Source organism: Neopelma chrysocephalum, unplaced genomic scaffold (genome assembly GCF_003984885.1).
Source record: "Neopelma chrysocephalum unplaced genomic scaffold, ASM398488v2 Primary Assembly neopelma1_97116, whole genome shotgun sequence".
In the NCBI taxonomy this organism is placed as follows: domain Eukaryota; kingdom Metazoa; phylum Chordata; class Aves; order Passeriformes; family Pipridae; genus Neopelma; species Neopelma chrysocephalum.
The window spans coordinates 1730287-1750169 of record NW_020925758.1 but is presented as its reverse complement, the minus strand read 5'-3'; the positions used below and the strand labels follow the sequence as shown (position 1 = coordinate 1750169).

At 49.9% G+C, this 19883-nt stretch overlaps 2 protein-coding genes across 5 annotated transcripts in view; both read right to left on the bottom strand.

Moving 5' to 3' along the window:
* RNF165 (ring finger protein 165) overlaps window positions 1-2470 on the bottom strand; it is a 50363-nt gene extending 47893 nt beyond the window's left edge. For both annotated transcript variants that reach the window (XM_027671696.1, XM_027671697.1), the window contains exon 1: window positions 2406-2470. In XM_027671696.1, coding sequence (XP_027527497.1) covers window positions 2406-2466 — 61 coding nt within the window. In that variant the 5' untranslated portion in view covers window positions 2467-2470. The remainder of the gene's footprint in view (window positions 1-2405) is intronic.
* A 13552-nt stretch (window positions 2471-16022) lies between these two features.
* CUNH18orf25 (chromosome unknown C18orf25 homolog) overlaps window positions 16023-19883 on the bottom strand; it is a 46931-nt gene continuing 43070 nt past the window's right edge. For all 3 annotated transcript variants that reach the window (XM_027671632.1, XM_027671633.1, XM_027671634.1), the window contains one exon: window positions 16023-19091. In XM_027671632.1, coding sequence (XP_027527433.1) covers window positions 18908-19091 — 184 coding nt within the window. In that variant the 3' untranslated portion in view covers window positions 16023-18907. The remainder of the gene's footprint in view (window positions 19092-19883) is intronic.

Sequence of the window (19883 nt, the reverse complement as noted above, 5' to 3'; positions counted from 1 at the left end):
TTGTTTGCCAGCGGCTCCTCGTGAAATTTTTAGCGGTGGGAACCCACCGACCTGCTGAAATTTGTCTTCCTCTCATTAAAGACCAATCACCAATCCTGTGTCTTCCCCCCCCACCCCGGCTTCTGTGGAAATGTAATTAAAGACAAGATGCTTCCCCCCGCCTCCCCTTCCCAGCCCCATCTCTCCTGGCTTTGGGAGCCCTGACTTCCCTCAGTTTCTCGTGGCATCCAAGCCAAAGCTGGGAGGTTTTACAGGACCATTTTGCAGACCTGGGAGAGGGGTCTGGTGCAGGAACAAGGAGAGGTGACCACTATTATTATCGCTTTGCTGCTGCAGCAAAACTGCTCGCTGACCGCAATTTATCCATCCCTCCATGCTTCCAAATATTTTAAGGTTCCCCGTTACTTTCTCCCAACCCCGTACTTTGCTTTTTTAAATTCTTTTTTTTTTTTTTTTCTTTGACCAAATCGAGTTTATTCAGAAGATGGTAGGCCTGGAGGCTTCGAGCAGGAAAAATGTAGTTACAACATTAGCAGCTGGGACGGTTTTTACGAGCCCTGCCTTGCAGGGGTCTAGTGAAGATATTTATAGCGTGCCAGTCGCCGCGGGACCGAGGCACGGCAACTTCTCGCCTGGCAGATGGTGGGCAGGGCACTCGCAGAGATGTATACGTTTAAATATACAGCTTAAAGATTAAAGGGAATTTTTTTTTTTATTCTCCCAGGCTCGTTTACACCTCTTGTTAATCAAAGAGTTTCAAAAAAACCCCAAACAATTCCCCCCATCCATCCGGAGGTCGTTTCGGTTATCAGTCCTGGCAAGGAATGTGTAATGTTGTAACTAGAATGAATAAGCAGCAGACCCTTCATCAAATATCTGTATTTTTTTTTTCCCCGATTAATAATGAGGGATTGGATTGTACACTTTTTTTTTTTGGCTATTCTGCGGTAAAAACAGAATTCTGCATCGGCACAACAGCAATACGGACTGTGCGCTGGGGATTATGTACACACAGACTAATGCTGAGGGTAGATATGGGATAGGAAGGGGGAAAAAAATGTATTTAAAAGCCCCCCCCACATCTGCACTACGAGGGAGGAAAAAAATCCACTCACTCAAACCTCACGATGGGGGGGGAAAAGCAAGGAAAAAATCTAAACAGCAGGATACGACAATAAATGGGGAAACAGCAATAGAAAAAGCACACTAGGTTAATATAGGAAAACTAGTTTCTTTATTGAGAGATCGTATATTAGTATTAGTGGAATCGTGTGTAACAATGTCATCATGCACACAATACAAAAAGGCAAGGCCCACCATGCTATGGAAGGGCAACAGAACAAAAGCAGCGTACACTGAGCAGATGTATAGGCTACAGCACATTACATTTCAGCAGGGTATGTCTCTACAGAGAGATTTACATCAGAAACTAGGTAATGTAAAAAAATACAGACCATGCTTTAGTTTTAGTACAAGAAAAAAGGTGGAGATACACAACCAAAGGATATTCGGTACAGAAAAAATTACCCACAAAATAAGAACAGGAAGTAATTTAGCACAGCAGAAAAAAATGTTATCCCTGTTTAATGGAAAACCATTTTGCCAGTCGTCTCTTTTTCGCAACCCAGTTTTGTTCGGGATTTTTTTTTTGGGGGGGGGGGGTAGGTGTTGGCCAGTTTTGGGGGTGTGCTGGCGGGACAGGACACTTGTGGCTGGACGGATGGATGGATGAAAGGATGGACGGACGGACGGACGGGGAGGGGGGCGATGCCCGCGGGGACAGAGGTGTCACCGCGGGGACAGGGATGCTGCACCCCCCGCCAGCAGCTCCCGGGGGGGGCACTTTAAGTCCCGCTCAATCACAGATCCCACTCCCCAACTCTTTTTCCAGCCTGATTTTCAGGGAATCGAGGCCAATCGCTGGGTTTTCCTCTCCCCGATTTGGTGTATTTTTTAGAAGGTTTGGAGCAGGGAGGTGGGACCAGAGGACCCCGGTGTGGTCGCTTACAACCTCACCCGTCCTGTGATTGTGGTTTTGGCCGCAATTTGAGGGCGTCTGCCCCCCTTCCCCCCTCTCCCACTACCCCTCCCCAAAGAGACTCTGCGTCGACGACCAAGGCAAAACAAATCCACTTAACAGGAATTTACAGTGCAAAATGTAACTCAGCTACTACACAGGATGGAGGTACAAAAATGGCTGTTATCGGCTACAGCTACGCTGGGATGGCCTGGGTGGCTACGGCGAGAGGGGGCGAACGGGTGGGGGGGGGGGGGCCCAAAAGAGGAGCGGTGTCCCGAAAAGGGGGGATGCTGGTGGGCTGGGGGACGTAAGGGGCACCCCCCCACACTTTGTCCTGCCGGGACTGCGGGCCGCGCCGCCCCCCCCGCGGCGCCGGGAGCGGTACCTCTGTTGCGCACGGAGCCGAAGACGGGCAGCACCAGGTATCCGACGTGCACCAGGACCATGCTGCGGCCCGGCCCTTCCCGCCCCGCGGACGCGCCGCCGACTGCGCCGGGGCCGCGCTGCGCCCGCACACAAAGGGACCCGCGGCCAATGGGCAGCGGCGAGCGCGGCGGGACACGCCCCCCGCGCGGGGATCGGCCAATGGGAGGGCGGGGGGCGGGGCGAGGAGAGCGAGGGCAGGCGCGCACGCGCGCGGGAGGGGCGTGGGGGGGGAGGGAGAGGGGAGGTGGTGCGTGCGCGCGCAGCCGCCGGGATCCCGTTCGTCCGTCCGTCGGTCCGTCCATCAGGCTGTCCATCTGCCGTCCGTCCGTCCGTCCGTCCATCCAGCTATCAGCCATTCGTCCGTTTGTCCATGCATTCATTCATCCATCCACCATCCGCCCATCCTTCCATCCATCCATCCATTGTCCCTCCACCGTCCGTCTACCATCTATCACCCACCCACCATTCATCCGTCATCCACCCATCCACCCATCCATCCACCCATCCACCCATCCACCCATCCATCCACCCATCCATCCACCATCCGGCCATCCCCAACCTATCCCTCCATCCATTTGTCCATTCATTTGTCCATCCCTCCACTGCCCATTCATCCATCATCCATCCGTCCATCCACCCTCCACCATCCATTCATCTACCCAACCATCCATCCATCCGTCCATCCATCCATCATCCATCCATCCATCCATTCACCATCCACCATCCATACATTCATGCTTCCATCCACGATATATCCACCTCTCCATCCACCCACCCGTCCACCACCCGCCCATCCATCCATCCATTCTTTCACATGGATGCATGTGCACACACGCGTACACACACATGCACACACGTGCCTGGGCTCACACGTGTGTGTGTCAGCATCCAGCATTCACTGGCACAGACACATGTAGGCACACAGCCCCGTGCATGTGTGCAGCCTGAGGCACGCACGCACACACATGTGCGGCCGCACATGTTCACATGTGTGGGAAACAGAGGCACACGTTCACAAACACGTGCACACATGTGCTGGGACACACACACATGTGTTGGCATTTGGAATACAGGCACACACCTCGTACACCTACACAGCCCTGTACACGTGTGCAGCCAGAGACAGACACACGTGCACGCACAGGTACATGCACACACATACATGTGCACACATATATGCAGATACACACGCATACATGTGCACACACATGCACACACACATGCACACACACATGCACACACGTACGTGTGCACACACACATACACATATACACACACATACATGCACACACACATGTGCACACATACACGTGCACACACACACGTGCACCCATTAACATACATGCACACACACGTACATGTGCATGTGCACGTGCACCCATGCACACACACGTACACATGCACATACATGTGCACACACATATACATGAACACACACGTGCACACTCACACATGTGCACCCACACACATACATGTACACACACATACATGTGCGCACACATATACATACATGCACACACACATACATGTGCACACACATACATGCGCACACACGTACAGGCACACGCGCACATGCATACATGGCACATACATGTGCACCCACACACATATGCACGTGCACACACACACATAAATTTGCGCGCACACAGACATGCACACACACACACACACATACATGTGCACACAAACATACATGCACACACACACGTGCACACACACATACATGTGTACCCACACATGCTCACACACACGAACACGGGCACACACCCCTGTGGCCCCGGACCAGGCACCGCTGTGCCTGCAGCAGCGCACACGCGGGGAGCACACGCGGGGAGCACACGCGGGGAGCACACGCGGGGAGCACACGCGGGGAGCACACGCGGGGAGCACACACGGGAAGCACACACGTGGAGCACACACACGGGAAGCACACACGTGGAGCACACTCCGCCGCACATCCCTGCCCATGACATGCGGGGGACACACGCCCAGCCGGGCCGCAGGAGCAGGATGGCGGGGCCGCAGGAGCACAGAGGGCTCGTCCCTGTCCCCATCCCAGTCCTTGCCCTCATCCCCTCCCGGGTGACAGTGGCCCATTGTGTTGGCGCCCCAGTTACTGACAGAGCTGCTCCGTTGGGGCATCGCTGACCTAAAATGGCTCCAGCGGGACCTGGAGGGATGCGGAATTCCCTGGGGGCTCGGAGCCACCCTCCTCCTGGGGCAACAAACCCCCACGGCTTAAAGAAAGGCGATTCTCCCCCCCCCACACGCCTGAAAAAAAAACAACCACAGCCAGAGGCTCATCTCGATTTAAAACTGTTTAAATGGAGTCGGAAGACCCCGTTGTGCAGGAGTGGTTTCCATCAGGGCGCAGGACCCCGGGAATCATTTCATCCCACTGCAAAGTGACTTTTCCATGGCCTTTCCGCCCCGCCCAGGCCGGGGGGTTGTTGTTGCCGCCGTCCCGCCGTGGGGAGCCCCCTTAATCCCCGCTTAGCCTTATCCATCCCGTGCATCTGGCAGGTTTAAGCGCTCGGCAGCCTCCGAACGTGGATGTGCGGTGGATTTGTCCGCCTGGATTATGGCAGTGGGTTTGTCGTTGGATTTATCTGGTGGTTTTGTTGTGGGGTTGGGTTGGTTTGTTGTTTTGTTTTGTTTTGTTTTGTTCCCCCCCCTCCCACCCCCGATCTGAATTAAAACGTGGGCTTGGCAACCTGGCTCTGTGTAACCCCTTCCCTCCCAGCGCCGCAGCCCGAGGGCAGATGCGTGGGAAGGATTAATTTGATCCACAGGGAGCAGGGACAGCTGCCAGTGTGTGCCCTGGAGCCTCCTCCAGAGCTGCCACCCCCCCCCACGAAAGGGCTCTTTTGGGTAAGTTCTCACATTGCTGCTGCACCGAGCTCCCCTCAAATGGGAGCAGGACAAAGTCCCAGGTGCCCACTGCCTCCCAGTGCCCGCTCCACTGCATCCCAGTTTGGATTTCCCCTCCTGCCTTGCCCCCCTCAGTGTCCCCCGGGAGGTTGTGCTGACTCCAGGGAGGGTTTTTGGTAGGGAAAGGCTGAACCTTGCCCCCCGCTGTCACCGTGCTGCTGTGGGCAATGCTCGGCCAGCCCTGGCTCAGTATTGGCAGGCAGCACATGATGCCCCATCAGCATGGATATTTCCGAGGAAAGAGCAAAATCTGTTTGTGGGGGTTTTTTTCATAGAATCACAGAGTGGTTTGTGTTCGAAAGGACCTTAAACTCCATCTCGTCCCACCTCCCTGCCATGGGCAGGGACACCTTCCACTATCCCAGGTTGCTCCAAGCCCCGTCCAACCTGGCCTTGGACACTCCCAGGGATGGGGCAGCCACAGCTTCTCTGGTCAACCTGTGCCAGGGCCTCACCGCCCACATCATAAGAAAGCTTCTCCTTGTATCTGATCTAATCCAATTTTCCATAATTGTGCTGTAATGAAACACTTCCTGCGCCCCTTTTGTGTCCCAGCGTGGATAAAAAACCAATTCCCACCCATTCCTATCAGCAGCAACAAATCGTTCCCAGCGCCAAGGTGTGATCCCGACCTGGCTGTGTCACACACACCCTACAAAGGGACACTTCTTTAAGCGCTAAAAAGGCCTGGAGGGTGTGATGTAGCCACACCCACGCGTGAATCAGCCGAGGAGAGGTGTCCACCTTGTCTCCCCGGGGCCCACATCATGATGGGTGCAGGATGGGGTGTAAAACACCCTGGCGTCCCCTCCATGGTCTCCTGAGTCCACTGCTGGCCCTGGGCCAGGGGCTGCAGCCCTGCCACCAGCCCCAGTTGCCTGGGGCAGCTGCTCTGGTGGCCCCCCGGCCCCGCCACGCAGTTGTCGCGGGTGTTTCACGGGGCTCAGCCCTCACTGCTGTTGCTTCACATCCTCACACACATTCCCCCCTTTTCCTGAGACACCCAATCCACCCCCGGGGCTTCACATGTTGCACAGATGCCGCAGGCACAGGTTGGTGTTAAAATTAGCCCTTGGCTCCCTCCTGCCCACGAGGCTCCTGCCTGTTGGTGTCCCCCAGCACAGCTTCTGGGGTCCCAGCATGCCCAGTTTGGGGCATCTTCCCGCTTTTGCCCCAAGCTCTCCTTAAAAATTAACAGAATTCTGCTCCGGTGAGATGTTCCCCAGCCTCATGAGTGTCACATGTGACACTGGTGAAGCTTTGGAGATGCTGGAGCACAGGGACTGGGACACTGGAGGTGTGTCACCCCTCAGTCCCATAAGGAAGGATTCTCCCTTTGGCCAGGCACGTACAGGGGATATTTGATAAATATAAATGTGATGCAGAGCAGTTGGGAGGCGCTGGGGCACATGTGGCACGTCAGCCACCTTCCTCAGGCAGCACTGAGGGTGATCATAATTCCCAGCTCGTCGCCAGACCCTCTGCCCACCTCAAAGCCCTCAGTCATTTCCTTCCATCTGATATGGGACTTTTCACCACCTCTGCAAGACCAAGCGGGGTGAAATCCTGTGGGAAGTCAAGATGGGATCAAAAACTGATGAGCTGATTTTCTTCAAACTTGGTTGTGGTTTTTTTGGCTGACCTGTGGTAGGAACAGTGGAAAAGCCCCAGGGAAGGGTGTTTTCCAGCTGTTTTGAAGCCATGGTTGAGTCAAGGAGGACACCTTTCACCCTCAGATGCCATTTTATGGCAGGATCATGGAATCCCAGAATGGGTTGGGTTAGAAGGGACATTAAAGTCCACCTCATTCCAACCCTCTGCCATGGGCAAGGACACCTTCCACTATCCCAGGTTGCTCTGAGCCCTGTCCAAACTGGCCTTGAACACTTCCAGGGATGGGGCACCTGTGGGATTGATGGCCTGGAAAGAACTGATGCCTCACTCCTAGTAGGGATGAAGCATGTGGATGGTGTGACCTCTTTGCTAAACAACAGTCTGAGGCTTTGATTAATTGCTGGTCTTCAGCTGCTCTTTGGATCATGATTTCCTTGGCACCACATCTTGGTGTGTCCATGGTGATACAACCAGAGCAGGACCACGGCTGGAACGTTGGTGGTGCTTCCAGGCAAGGCTGGTGGGTCTCACAAACCCCATGACAAAGAACAGGCCGGGGGTTTTGAGGGTCTCAGCTCTCAGATGGGGGAGGCAAAAAGCCTGTAGGGCTTGGGAGACCAGCACTGGAGCAAATCCAGGGAAAAGTGACGGTGGAAAAATTTAAGGGAAAATAAGGAATGGATAGGGAAAGGGTGAAAAAGGAGGGGAAATCTCTACAGAAAACCCTATTGTATCATCCCATACCTGGGAGCAACAGCAACCCAAATCCAAGTGGGGATCGAGACACTGAGAGGCTTCTGGCTCGAGGAAAGGCTTTATTTGGGATTTATTTACACTGACATTTAATCTAGGGTTATTTTTCCCCTTTATTTTCTGTCTCCCTGTAATTTTCTCTCTTCTGCTTTTTACTGCCTTTCTTTTTTCTATTTTTCTCAAAAAAAAAGAAAAGAAAAAAGAAAAGGAAAAAAAAGGCAAGGTAGAGGAAATCATGATGCATTTGCTCAAAGTGTAACATTTCAGCATTTCAAATTTTCCAGTTCTGTGGAGAGAAAATAAGAAAACAAGTAAAAGCCTCAGCTCCAAAGAGCAGCCATTTGGGAGGAGAGAAAGAAAACACTGTGTCACTATTTTGCCATAGCAGATGGGGTGTCACAGGTCCAGAAAAGGGAATGGAGCTGGGGAAGCGTCTGGAGCAGCAGGAGTGGCTGAGGGAGCTGGAGAGGCTCAGCCTGGAGAAAAGGAGGCTCAGGGGGGAACTTCTGGCTCTGCAACTCCCTGACAGGAGGGGGGAGCTGGGAGAGGTCGGGCTCTGCTGCCTGGGAACAAGGGACAGGAGGAGAGGAAACGACCTCAAGTTGCACCAGGGGAGGTTTAGACTGGATATTGGGAAAATTTCTTCATGGAAAGGGTTGTCCAGCCCTGGCACAGCTGCCCAGGGCAGTGTTGGAGTCCCCATCCCTGGAGGGATTTAAAAGCTGTGACATGTGGCACTTGGGGACATGGGTCAGTGGTGGCCTTGGCAGTGCTGGGGATGGGTTGGACGTGACGACCTCGGGGGGCTCTTCCAACTAAAGTGATTCAATGATTCTACAGTGCCCCCATTTATGTCTTATCATTTTGCTAAAACTGAATTATTTTTCTTTGAGGAATTTCATTCTCCATTTGCATGGGTCTGGCAGCCGACAGAATAAAGGTGGCTTTTTTCTGACACCTGAAAGTTGTTGCAAAATGGGAGCTGTCGATGCTTCACTGCACTGAGTCCGAAGTGGGATATTGGGGCTGATTAAATTATTATTTCCAATTAGAGTTTCGAGTACACATAGTCATTCTTTGCCTTCCTAGGAAGAGGGCAGGGATTGTTTTTGGGATATGTCACCCTGTTTCAAGCAGAATGACCCCAAATTCATCCTTTCTCCTCCATCCTGCCTTTGTTTTTAGGGAGCAGGGGTTTTGGTGTGTTTTCCTTGGTGGTCCTCTGATGTTCTCCCCATCCCAGTATCCTGCCAGCTCCCTGCAGCAGCAGCTTTGGGATGGAACCATGACTGGTGCCAGAACTGGTGCAAAAGGAAAGCCCTCTTCTGGCAACGTGCTTTGCTGCAAAACCCCACATTTTCTGCCACTAATCAAGGACATTGTGCTATTTTATTTGTGAAATCCACTCCTTGGTTTGCACTAACCAAAAACAAGGCAAGGTCAGTGACCCCTGTGCACCTTCCCAGAGCCTGGGCTTGATATCTGGAGGAAGGACCCTCCATCTGACTCATCAGTGGTTAATTACCTCAAAGTCCCAGCTGGTTAATTTAATTTCAGTATTACATCTGGATGGCTCGATTTCTTTTGCCCTTCCTGGGGCTCTTTTCCCTGCCTCGGGATGGATGCTGGATGAAAGGACAGGGCCTGGATAAGACAGCGGAGTCCAGCAGGGACAGGAGAACAAAAAACCCCCAAAACTGTCCTTTTCACATCCACAAGCCTTTTTGTCTGTTTCTGAAGGCGCTTTCCCCCATCCTGGGGGATGCAGAGGAGATGCGATGGCAGCCCGGAGCCCGTATCCTCCGGCTTTGGTGCCATCTAGTGCCTTCCCGAGGGCTGCTTCCAGCCCGGGCTTCCTGAGATAAAATATCCGTGGCCAAATTACATTAAAAATCATCAATATTACTTCCTTTGCTGGTTGCTGGCTGCTGCTGAGAGCGCTCAACTCCACCCCCACGCCCCTAACCCAGACTTTCCAAGGGGTTGGGAGCAGGTTGAGTCAAGCCTGGACCACCAGGAATTAAGGGAATTCCTCCCAGGCGCATGGGGATAGGGAGGATATAGGTGTAGAGTTAATTTTGAAGCATTTTCGAGAACTTTTATGAGCATTTTGAGAGTTTTGCTGTAGCCTTGCACAAACTGGGAGTGCTGGTCCAGGGCAAGACCTCACATTGGCCATTGAAGGATGAGGGAGCTCAGCATCACCCCTCCAAAACCAGTGCTGCTGCTTACTGGGATAATAAATCATCATAATAAGACATTTTTGGCTGGCAGGGAGCTCAGCCCCTCCTGCAAAGCACGCTCCCTGCCTTGTGCCATGCCCAGGTGGGACTGCTTTAAAAATTGCCCTAAAATTCTTCATCTTGACAAGCAGCTGGAAGAAGGAGTGATTGTGGAAGGAGCCAAGGATTCCCCAGCTCCAAGGGGGCTGGGGTTTTTAATGGCATGAGACGATATTTTCACAGCATCCCAACTGCAGGAAAGGTCCTCAAATGCTCTTGGGAGGTGTGGAGGACGGTCAGGTGTGCACCAGAGGCTCATCCTCCTTTTGCAATGGGGGAGGACAAACTAAACAGCATTTTCAACTTGACAAGTCTTGTCCAAGACATGCTGTGAGCTGCCTTTTGATATTATCCCCATTTTTATTTGGATTTACTCACTGTGTTTTTATCTCCTGCTCTGGGTATCTTAACCCAGAGAAGAGAAGGGTCCAGGGAGAACTTAGAGCCCCTTCCAGTGCCTAAAGGGGCTCCAAGAGAGCTGGAGAGAGACTTTGGAAAAGGAATGGAGGGACAGGACTAGGGGGAATGGCTTCCCACTGCCAGAGGGCAGAGTTAGATCAGGTATTGGGAAGGGATTGTTGGCTGTCAAGGTGGTGAGGCCCTGGCACAGGTTGCCCAGAGAAGCTGCGGCTGCCCCATCCCTGGAAGTGTCCAAGGCCAGGTTGGATGGGGCTTGGAGCAACCTGAGCTAGTGGAAGGTGTCCCTGCCCATGGCAGGGGGTTGGAACTGGATGATATTTAAGGTCCCCTCTAACCCAAATCATTCAGTGATTCTGTGATTCTATGAAACCTCCATCCTGCTCTTCATTTTGCCACTGTCGATTTCTAATGGCTCGACTCTGCCCTGGGTTACCCCAAAGTTCACCGGCACCCATCTCCCCCACCTCTTCAAACCGAGGGAAAACCACGGGGGACGGGAGCCCACTCTGATGAAAATAAGATGGAAAAAGCAAAACCCATCTGAATGAAGAACGATGTTGAGACCGGTTTTACATCTCTGTGCTGCGCTGGAGGGGCAGAACAGTGCTCTCTCTGGACTTGGCTGCACAAGGGGAGCCCAAGAGCTGAACTGGGGCTGGCTGCCTGATGGTTGTCATCAGGGACACACCTACAACACACCGGTGGCACTGAGTGCATCACCACAGGTAAACACCCAGCCTTCAATTATTCAAGGCAGGGCGTGGGCTCACCTGCTGCAGCCTGAGTAATGCAAGACCATTTGAGCAGCTTCACACCTGCCCTGGGGCCCAGCAGGCACCAAAAAGCCACAGGGCTGTGTTAGGTGTTAAGGGACAGGCTGAGTCTGGTTATTTAGTACGTTCTGGGGTTGTCAGAGTAAAACCTCCACCTGGCCCTGAGCACCCGGGGGAGGTTGTACTGATTCCTGCCGTGCTCCTGGCTTTTCCCGGGTCAGATATGATTTGTGGACACGTAGTGACACACAGTGATTGGATTTTTCATCACAGAATCACAGAATATCCAGAGTTGGAAGGCACACACAAGGATCATCGAAATCCCACTCCTGGCCCTACACAGGACTCCCCCAAAAATCCTGCCCTGTGCCTCTGGTTCATCACTTCAGGGACTTTTTTTAGGGAGGTTGGTGGTAAAACATAGAAATGGGGGTGTTTCTACAGGCTGGTATTCCCACATCCCATGGTCTGCCAGGATTTTGTCTGGATAATCTCCATCTCTTACCTGCCTGGAGCTGAAAACTCTTCCCTGAAGAGCTCTGGTCCTTTGACAGACTGAAGGTGAGCTCCTGTCACTGCCTGTCACAGAATCACAGAATGGTTTGGGTCGGAAAGGATCTTAAGGCTCATCTCATTCCAAGTCCCTGCCTTGAGCAGGGACACCTTCCACTACCCAGATTGTTCCAAGCCCCGTCCAGCCTGGCTTTGGACACTTCCAGGGATGGGGCAGCCACAGCTTCTCTGGGCAACCTGTGCCAGGGCCTCGCACCCTCAAAGTAAAGAATTTCTTCCTAATACTCCATCTAAGCCTGCTCTCTGGTGGTGGGAAGCCACTCCCCCTTCTCTGTCTCTCCAGGCCCTTGTAAAAAGTCCCTCTTTGTCTCTCTTGTCAGCTGCCGTCAGGTACTGTCCAGCCCAATGTTCACCGTGGAATTGGAGAGATGACACCAACAATCCCAGGGAAGATGCAGCATGCACCAAGAACCATCAGAAACAAAAATGACTTGACAAAATACCCCAACCTGCATTTTTCTTCTTTGAGATGCATCTCACAGAGAGGCTGGGCCCGTTTCCCACCCTCGCTGAGAAGGTTAGAAATCGTTCTCACCAGGGATATGTTCACAAGCTGGAGTTTTGGCCACGTCACTCCACCCTGCTGGAGATTCCCCTTCTGCCCAGGGGTTGGGGATCTCCTCCAGAAGCAGGAGGCAGAGCTGGGGGAGCAGTTCAGGAGTCACTCAACATCTGCCCTCGATGACATCCCGCTCCTGTGAGTCCCTTCTTTGTTGGCTCCCCGTGTTGTGAGGATGCCTCCACCATTCCCCCAATGTCAGCACACAGGGAGGTGTCAGTGAGATGCCAGGAAAGAGGTCTGAGGTGCTTGGACAGTGATTTGTCACTGGCAGAGCTCCTGTGCGGGGTATTTTTGTTTGGTGGTTTTGTCACATGCGGTCCAGGGAGAGTGTAAATAAATGGACCTAAAAGGAAAGTGTAATCATGTGGAGAGGCAAGAAAATTACCCTTTCATGTATCTCTGTCATAACCCGTGCCAGGTAAGATGAGCTTTGTGTGAGAACACATAACACGAGTGACACATTTCCCATTAGGATCTTGAAAGGATCACTCCAGCCCAGCCACCCCAGACTTGAAAGCTCCTCTTTGGGTTTAGGGCCACTGCCAGCTCATAACACCGTGGATAAACATCTCCTGTGTACCTGCAGTCCCACAGAGGGGGGTTTGGACATGCCCTGCTTCAAAATGGCAGCTTCCAATGGAGATCCATGTGGGCAAACACTGGGGCATCCAGAGGGTCACAGTTGGAAAGGTGAGGGGGGGAAAACTAAGAGTAGGTTTGGATGGGATATTGGGAAGGAATTCTTGGCTGTGAGGGTGGTGAGGCCCTGGCACAGGTTGCCCAGAGAAGCTGTGGCTGCCCCATCCCTGGAAGTGTTCAAGGTCATGCTTGGAACAACCTGGGATAGTGGAAGGTGTCCCTGCCCATGGCAGGGGGGTGGAATAACATGATCTTTAAGGTCCCTTTCAACCCAAATCGTTGCTTGATCCTATGATTGGTGTGACAGTGGAGTTCAGCAATGCTAAGTTTGAGGTAGAGGTGCAAGGGGAATGGGAAAGGTTTGGGTGTCCTCAGTCAGGGGCCGGACAGGAGCCTGAAGTCACAGACAAGCAAATGCCACGCTCAGCATTTCGTTAGAGGCACATGTAGGAAAGCCCCTGGAAAAAGCACCAGTCAGGCTCCAGGAGTTCTGCCTTCAATTCACATCACTACAGCAATGAAAAACGAATCTGACAGAGGACTCTTGTTTCTTTTCCCAGCTCTGGTGTGGTTGCCCTGGATTCACCCAAAGCTGCCGATGCAGCGAGTACATGTAGGAAATTATCTGAAGTTAAACTTTCAGACAGCTTTCCCCTGCCCACTCCAGCTTTGCCCTGAGATTGTCTGAAAGATATTTCCTTCCCAGTGGCTGGCACTCAATTCTAATTTTAAATTGAATTACAAATCTATATGACTAACCAGCTCCAAGAGAAAACTTCCAAGGGGCATTTATGAATCAGCAGTCGCAAGGACTCTCAGTAATGTATTTACTTTTCATAAACTCCTTGGTGTCAAGATATAAACTTGGTGGGGGCTGGATCCTCATCTGCTCTTAGGTGTCAGTAACAGGAGGACTTTGATTCACCTTGTTTGCACCAAAGACGAAAGTAAATGCAGTGTTTGTCCCTCCCAAGTTTGCATTTTGCAGGTGTTCTGCTCCTTTCCTGTGCAGAAAGGAGGGAAATGAAATCCCTGGAATGCTCTGGAGAGAAAGCCACAGCAGCTGATATTCACAGATGACAACCCTAAAAAGGAGAGGGGAAACTGAGTAGTGTATCAGCCAATGGAGGAGGTGATGCACTCGGCAAAGGACAGCATTTACAGACTCTCCAGGGAACTGGGGAACTAATCCACGTAGCAAAAAACTTTCAGTCCTCATTTCAAGGCAGACAAACTAAATTTTCAGCCACAAAATTAATCTGCATCACAGTGAATTCACTGGGGAAAGCAATACCAAATCTAACCTGGTTTGGGGTAGTTTTGGTCAGTTCTTGTGTTTGCCGCAGAAATGACAGTTACCACAAAGCCAAGTTGCTCCTACATAAAGAGGTGCCAAGTGCCACAGGAGAAATTTTAAGCTTTCCCTTTGGTGTATCCTGAAGTCTACAGACTCTGGGTGTGACTTGGTGATGGAGAAAAAAAGATTCAGGAGATACATCATCTGTCCTCTTCCCATATCTGCAACAAACTCCACAACACATGATAACACATGAAATAAAACCCAAGTCTGGTGTCCACCTCCACAACCACCACCAGACCCAGAATTTGTTTTTTAAGGTTTCACAAACCCCATGGACTCAGTGGAGCTGAAAACTGACTCGCTTCACTCTCATTATCCATATTGATATTTAAAATAAATGGATAAATGGCATTCCTCATTTGCACTGAAAGCTTCCTCATGTAATAAATACACGGTAAACACTGCAGAGGTATTGAATTATTATTATTATTATTCCTATTCCCATTTCCATTTTGCCTATGAGAAGGCTGGCAGGCAGCAGGACCCTAGGTTCAGCACAGTGCAATTGTACTTACCATCCCATTCCCTTCTTTACTTGTCCCTGTAAATTCCCTGGTGTAATTTAGTGGTTCTCCAAACACTGTCCTGACTGGCACCACTTCCCTGTGGTCAGTGAGGACTCGCCCAGAGCTTCACAGTTGGTCTGCACCTCCTTTCCCAGTAGCAGCAGGTCTGAGCCTGTCAGCACTGTCTGGCTGTGTGAGGAAATCCCAGTGTCTTGCTGGTCTCACTGACCAGCAGAAGATGCCTGGGAGGATGGGACAGGGGGACAGAGTCGGAGAAATAACCGTGTGAAGGGCGCTCAGACACCTGAAGGACTGAGGTGTGTGGGGAGGTGGAGGTTGTGCCAAAATCGCATCCCTGGAAGGGATTCTGCAGAGCCCCCAACACAGGGAGGACAAGGAGCTGCTGGAGCGAGTCCAGAGGAGGCCACGGAGATGCTCCAAGGGCTGGAGCCCTTCTGCGCTGGAGCCAGGCTGGGAGAGCTGGGGGGGTTCACCTGGAGAAGAGAAGGATCCAGGGAGACCTGAGAGCTCCTAAAGGGGCTCCAGGAGAGCTGGAGAGGGACTTGGGACAAGGGATGGAGGGACAGGACAAGGGAGAATGGTTTCCCAGTGCCAGAGGGCAGGGTTAGATGGGATATTGGGAAGGAATTCCTGGCTGTGAGGGTGGTGAGGCCCTGGCACAGGTTGCCCAGAGAAGCTGTGGCTGCCCCATCCCTGGAAGTGTCCAAGGCCAGATTGGACAGGGCCTGGAGCAACCTGGTCTAGTGGAAGGTGTCCCTGCCCATGGCAGGGGGTGGAACTGGATAATCTTTAAGGTCCCTTCCAGCCAAACCATTCTGGGAATCTGTGACGGGCAGCAGCCACTTGTTACTGGTACCCGAACATCTCCTGGCACCCCCACCGGTGCTACAGGGAGAAGGGTTAGTCCTGCCCTGGTCTGAGAGATAAAAGCAAGATTCTGCAGTTGGGAAATCACTTTTCCATTCTGGACATGCAAAACTGCCCGTGTTACTGCATGTTACATACATGCTGTATGTCTTACAGCAGGGAACATGCTGTATTTGGGCAGCTGTAACCCAGATCTCAAGGATTTATTTTGGAGATATGACAAACTGCAGCACATTTGATAAAATTGGAAAACAAAAATTCCAAACAAATTGACGTTGTTTAAATAATACACTCTATTTTATTTTGTCTTAAAATAGTTTAACCTTTATGCTACAGACTTGTTTCAAAAAAACAGAAGGTCTCATCTTGCACCAAAAATATATATATTTATATTTATATAACACTCTGTTTTATTATTATTTTTTTCTCCAAAGACCATTAAATACTAGATGGAAAATGAGAACTAAATAGTGAGTGTTGAGAAGAATCAATTTTTTTGTTGGTTTTTTGTTTTGTTTTGTTTTTAAACTAGAGTTGCACATTTTAAACATTTATATTCTAAGCAATGATTTGTCTTCACTATAGAAGATTCCAAGTTCACACTCCAGCAATTCAGGAACTGCTAAACCCTGAAGGGCTCGAGCCAATGCACACTGAGGTCGATGGAAAGCCCTGCACCGACCCCAGTGGGTTCTGGATCAGGCCCCAAGTGCATTGGTTCTTAGCCATACAATGGCTGACTTTTCTCTTTCTTGCTTAGAAGAGCAAAACCACCCAGGCACATTTTGCTCTTTTTAAAAAAAAAAAACAACAGTTTAAAAAAAAAAAAAAGAGAGAGAGAAACAAAACCAAACCGTTTCCTAACCCTAAGCTATCCAGTGATTGTGTTTTTCAGAGCACTACCCTTTGAAATCTCTTAAGAATACGAGAAAATACGTAGTGTTTTAAATAAAAGAAAACCTGCATCGGACTACAATATGTGAATTGTTTAAACAAACACAGTGCACAAATGGAGGAAGTTTGGTTAGGATGCAGTTGTTTTTATATACACATGGAAGTCACATCATATACAAACTGAAAAAAAACGAGGAGAGTTAGTTTGCATTTTTTTCACGGAAGGACTGCAAACGGGTCCCTGCAGCTTTCTTCAAAACTGATCTCCAGGAGACTTTGTGGAACGGGGAGAAGCAGCCACACTAAGCCCCTGTTCCAGAGTTACCTCTACAGCAGGTGTGTGAGCCCATGGAAGTGACTGAGGTGCGCGATTAAAACACTGGGAGGAGGGACCGACAGAGCAGCACAGGGGGGGCTTTTCCCTACTGCACTGCCAAGGGGCTCCATCCACGCTCCCCTCCCTCCCTCCCACTCCCCCCAGAGAAATAAAACGGTCACTAGAAGCACCACATACATTTTTCTGGCCATGCAATAACACAATTAATGTTCAATGTTTTAGAAAGCTGGAAATTGGAGTATCAATCCCTTACCTACTCGTCTTGTAAAGTGCAGTCCAAACTGTTCTGCTTATGGGGAAAAAGAGATGTTTGTTACTGACTATACCGGGCTGTTTTTCCTTTACATGACAACACAGGCAATTCTGTTTTTAATTTTTTTCTTTTCTGCCCACAGGTAAAAACCGTTGGAAGCCAAATAAATTTCAAAACCAGGCAGCACGAAAAGAAAGCAGAACTTCCCGTGTCCTGACCACCCCTGTTCAGCCCTAACTGCTAATAAATCTGAAGACAGAGTTGTACAAAATTCCCACTAAAAACATCCAGAATATGAAGGAACATTTTAATTGCACGATAGACTTTAAAAGTGAATAGTATCATTCTGTTAGAAGTCTAATCTTTGGTTTTTGCCTTGAGAAAGGCTCAAAATGACAGATGAGGGGCAGGAATTTCCATATACACCACAGAAACCACAGCCCGCTAAACTGAGTAGTTCCACTGATTTCTGTAAATATTCCGGTAAAAAGAATCTGAATCACGCCCTAAAAACAATTCTAAAACTCACATAAAAGGCAAGATTTAAAGCCATATAGGCTAGAACCCTGCAGGGTGCAGATTATTAATTAAATGACAACAAAAAAAAAAAATCACAACCTTAGGTTCTGATTCTGATCCTGCAACATCTTTTAGGACAGAGTTTTAAGCACTTAAGTGGCCCCACGAGTTCCTGGGAACAGTCCCAGCTGAACACCAGCAGCTGCCAGTGCTTTGCCAGGCTGGGGCTTTGGAATTTGCTTGGGTATTTTTTTTCTTTTTTTGAAGTGGTGAATGAAGCAAACAAGCAACAGGAGAAATGAGGACCACGAGCAAAACGTTTAGTTTCTCCCGTCTCCTCCAGGCAATTCTTGGATAAAGGTTTAAAAAGTTCAGCTATAATTAAAAAGGAGAGGGATGCTGGGCCTTTTTATTACCTTTTCCTGTGCTTTTGCAATAATCAGCTGCTACTAAGTCACTACTATTACTGTTTTAGCCATATCAAGCCGTGGGAAATGATCAGTGAAACACAGTAGTCAAGTAGACAGAAGATTCAGCACTGAATAAACTATAAATTATACTGAGAATAAAAATGCTTTAATTAAAAGCTCTTCAGTGCATAAGTTATGGGCCGTTTGCATTAAAGACAGTCCCTCCTGCTGGTAACACAACCAAATCAGCTTGGGTACAAACACTCTTGGCCCAGACTTCGGAAGTGTTGAATACCCCCAGTTCCACTGAAATCAGTGAGGACACACCATTTCTCAAAATCACTGATGCTCACACAGCAACACACTAACTTCTACTAACAAACTCAATATACTGATAAGTTAAAAACGTTCTGGAGTTGGGAGGCGGGGAAGGGCGGGAGGATGTGGGTTTGCACACAGTTATTTCTCCAGATTAACACGCACACGTTAGTAAACCGTAGAGATGTGTTTTAAATTTGGTGCTGTTAATCTGGTAGGAATCCCCTTTTGGAAAAGGCAAAAAACCCTTTTAAGTCATACTGAAATCGTACTACATTCTTATGGACATGGAAAAAGACGTCGTGAGTTTGGATTTCATAGTGCCAAGGACGGGGTGGGAAGGGGGGCTCTGAAACTCAAGGTTTAATCATGAACTTCTGTGCCACGAAGGGGAGGAGGGGAAGGGGACGGGGACACAGTGACACGGGATTACAGCAGGAATTTGCGCCTGGTGTCCTCATCCAGGGTGAGGTCCACGACTTCTGGGGGTGAGGACCAGTTCTGCTGGGGAGCCACTGCTGTCCATGACTGTGTTTGCTGGGCGTTGATGAACTGAGAGCCGCGCTTCCAGGAGGACACGCTCTGGATCACACCTCCCCTGGGATGCACACACCTGCAGCAAGGCAAAAATAAAACCCACACAGAGGATTAATGCCACTACTGAATTCAGGCACCAGAGTCTCAGCTGAAGGGTTTTATCACTTAGGCATCTGGTTAACACGTCCCTCTCCGAACTGCCCTCATGGATTTGCCATTTGTAGAGTCCGTGACATCCAAAATGCCCAGGAAACAAAGCTGAGAGTAAATTTAAACTGGGGGGGGGGGATTAAATTATTTATAAGAAATAGGTTCTGCCAGTGGGTGTAAAGTGATAATCTTTAAAAAGTATGTGCATGGATCCCAAGGATCCTGAAGAAGCCTGCCCCACCATGTGTAGTACCCTAATTCAGAAGCACAGTGTCCTGCTGGCAGCTTTACCCACTGGACTTTTAAAAACAGAAATATTTGAAGTGAGGCTTCATGAGACAAAAAGAAAAGCCAACTTGCTATATTAAATCAAAACCGTGTTAAAATAAGGAGTTAGTGATACTTTCGCTACAATAACTGCAAACCAGAGATGTTGTTAATTACATTATGTCTGATTTTTGGTTTGGTCTTCTTAATTAAAAATTACAAATGTACTGGGAAATGCTCACTGACAACAGCACAGCACCACTTCAGCAAAACATTTAAGCTTTCAGTGATTAAATCACGTATTTAAAGATAAGCACAGGCTCAAGTGCTTTGCTGAAGCAAGATAAATAGGTACTTATTTACACATCATTTTTACCTATTATATTCATAGTAGATATGTGACAAGTGAAGCAGAAGTTAACAGCAATTAGGAAAAAAGAAAAGCAAAATG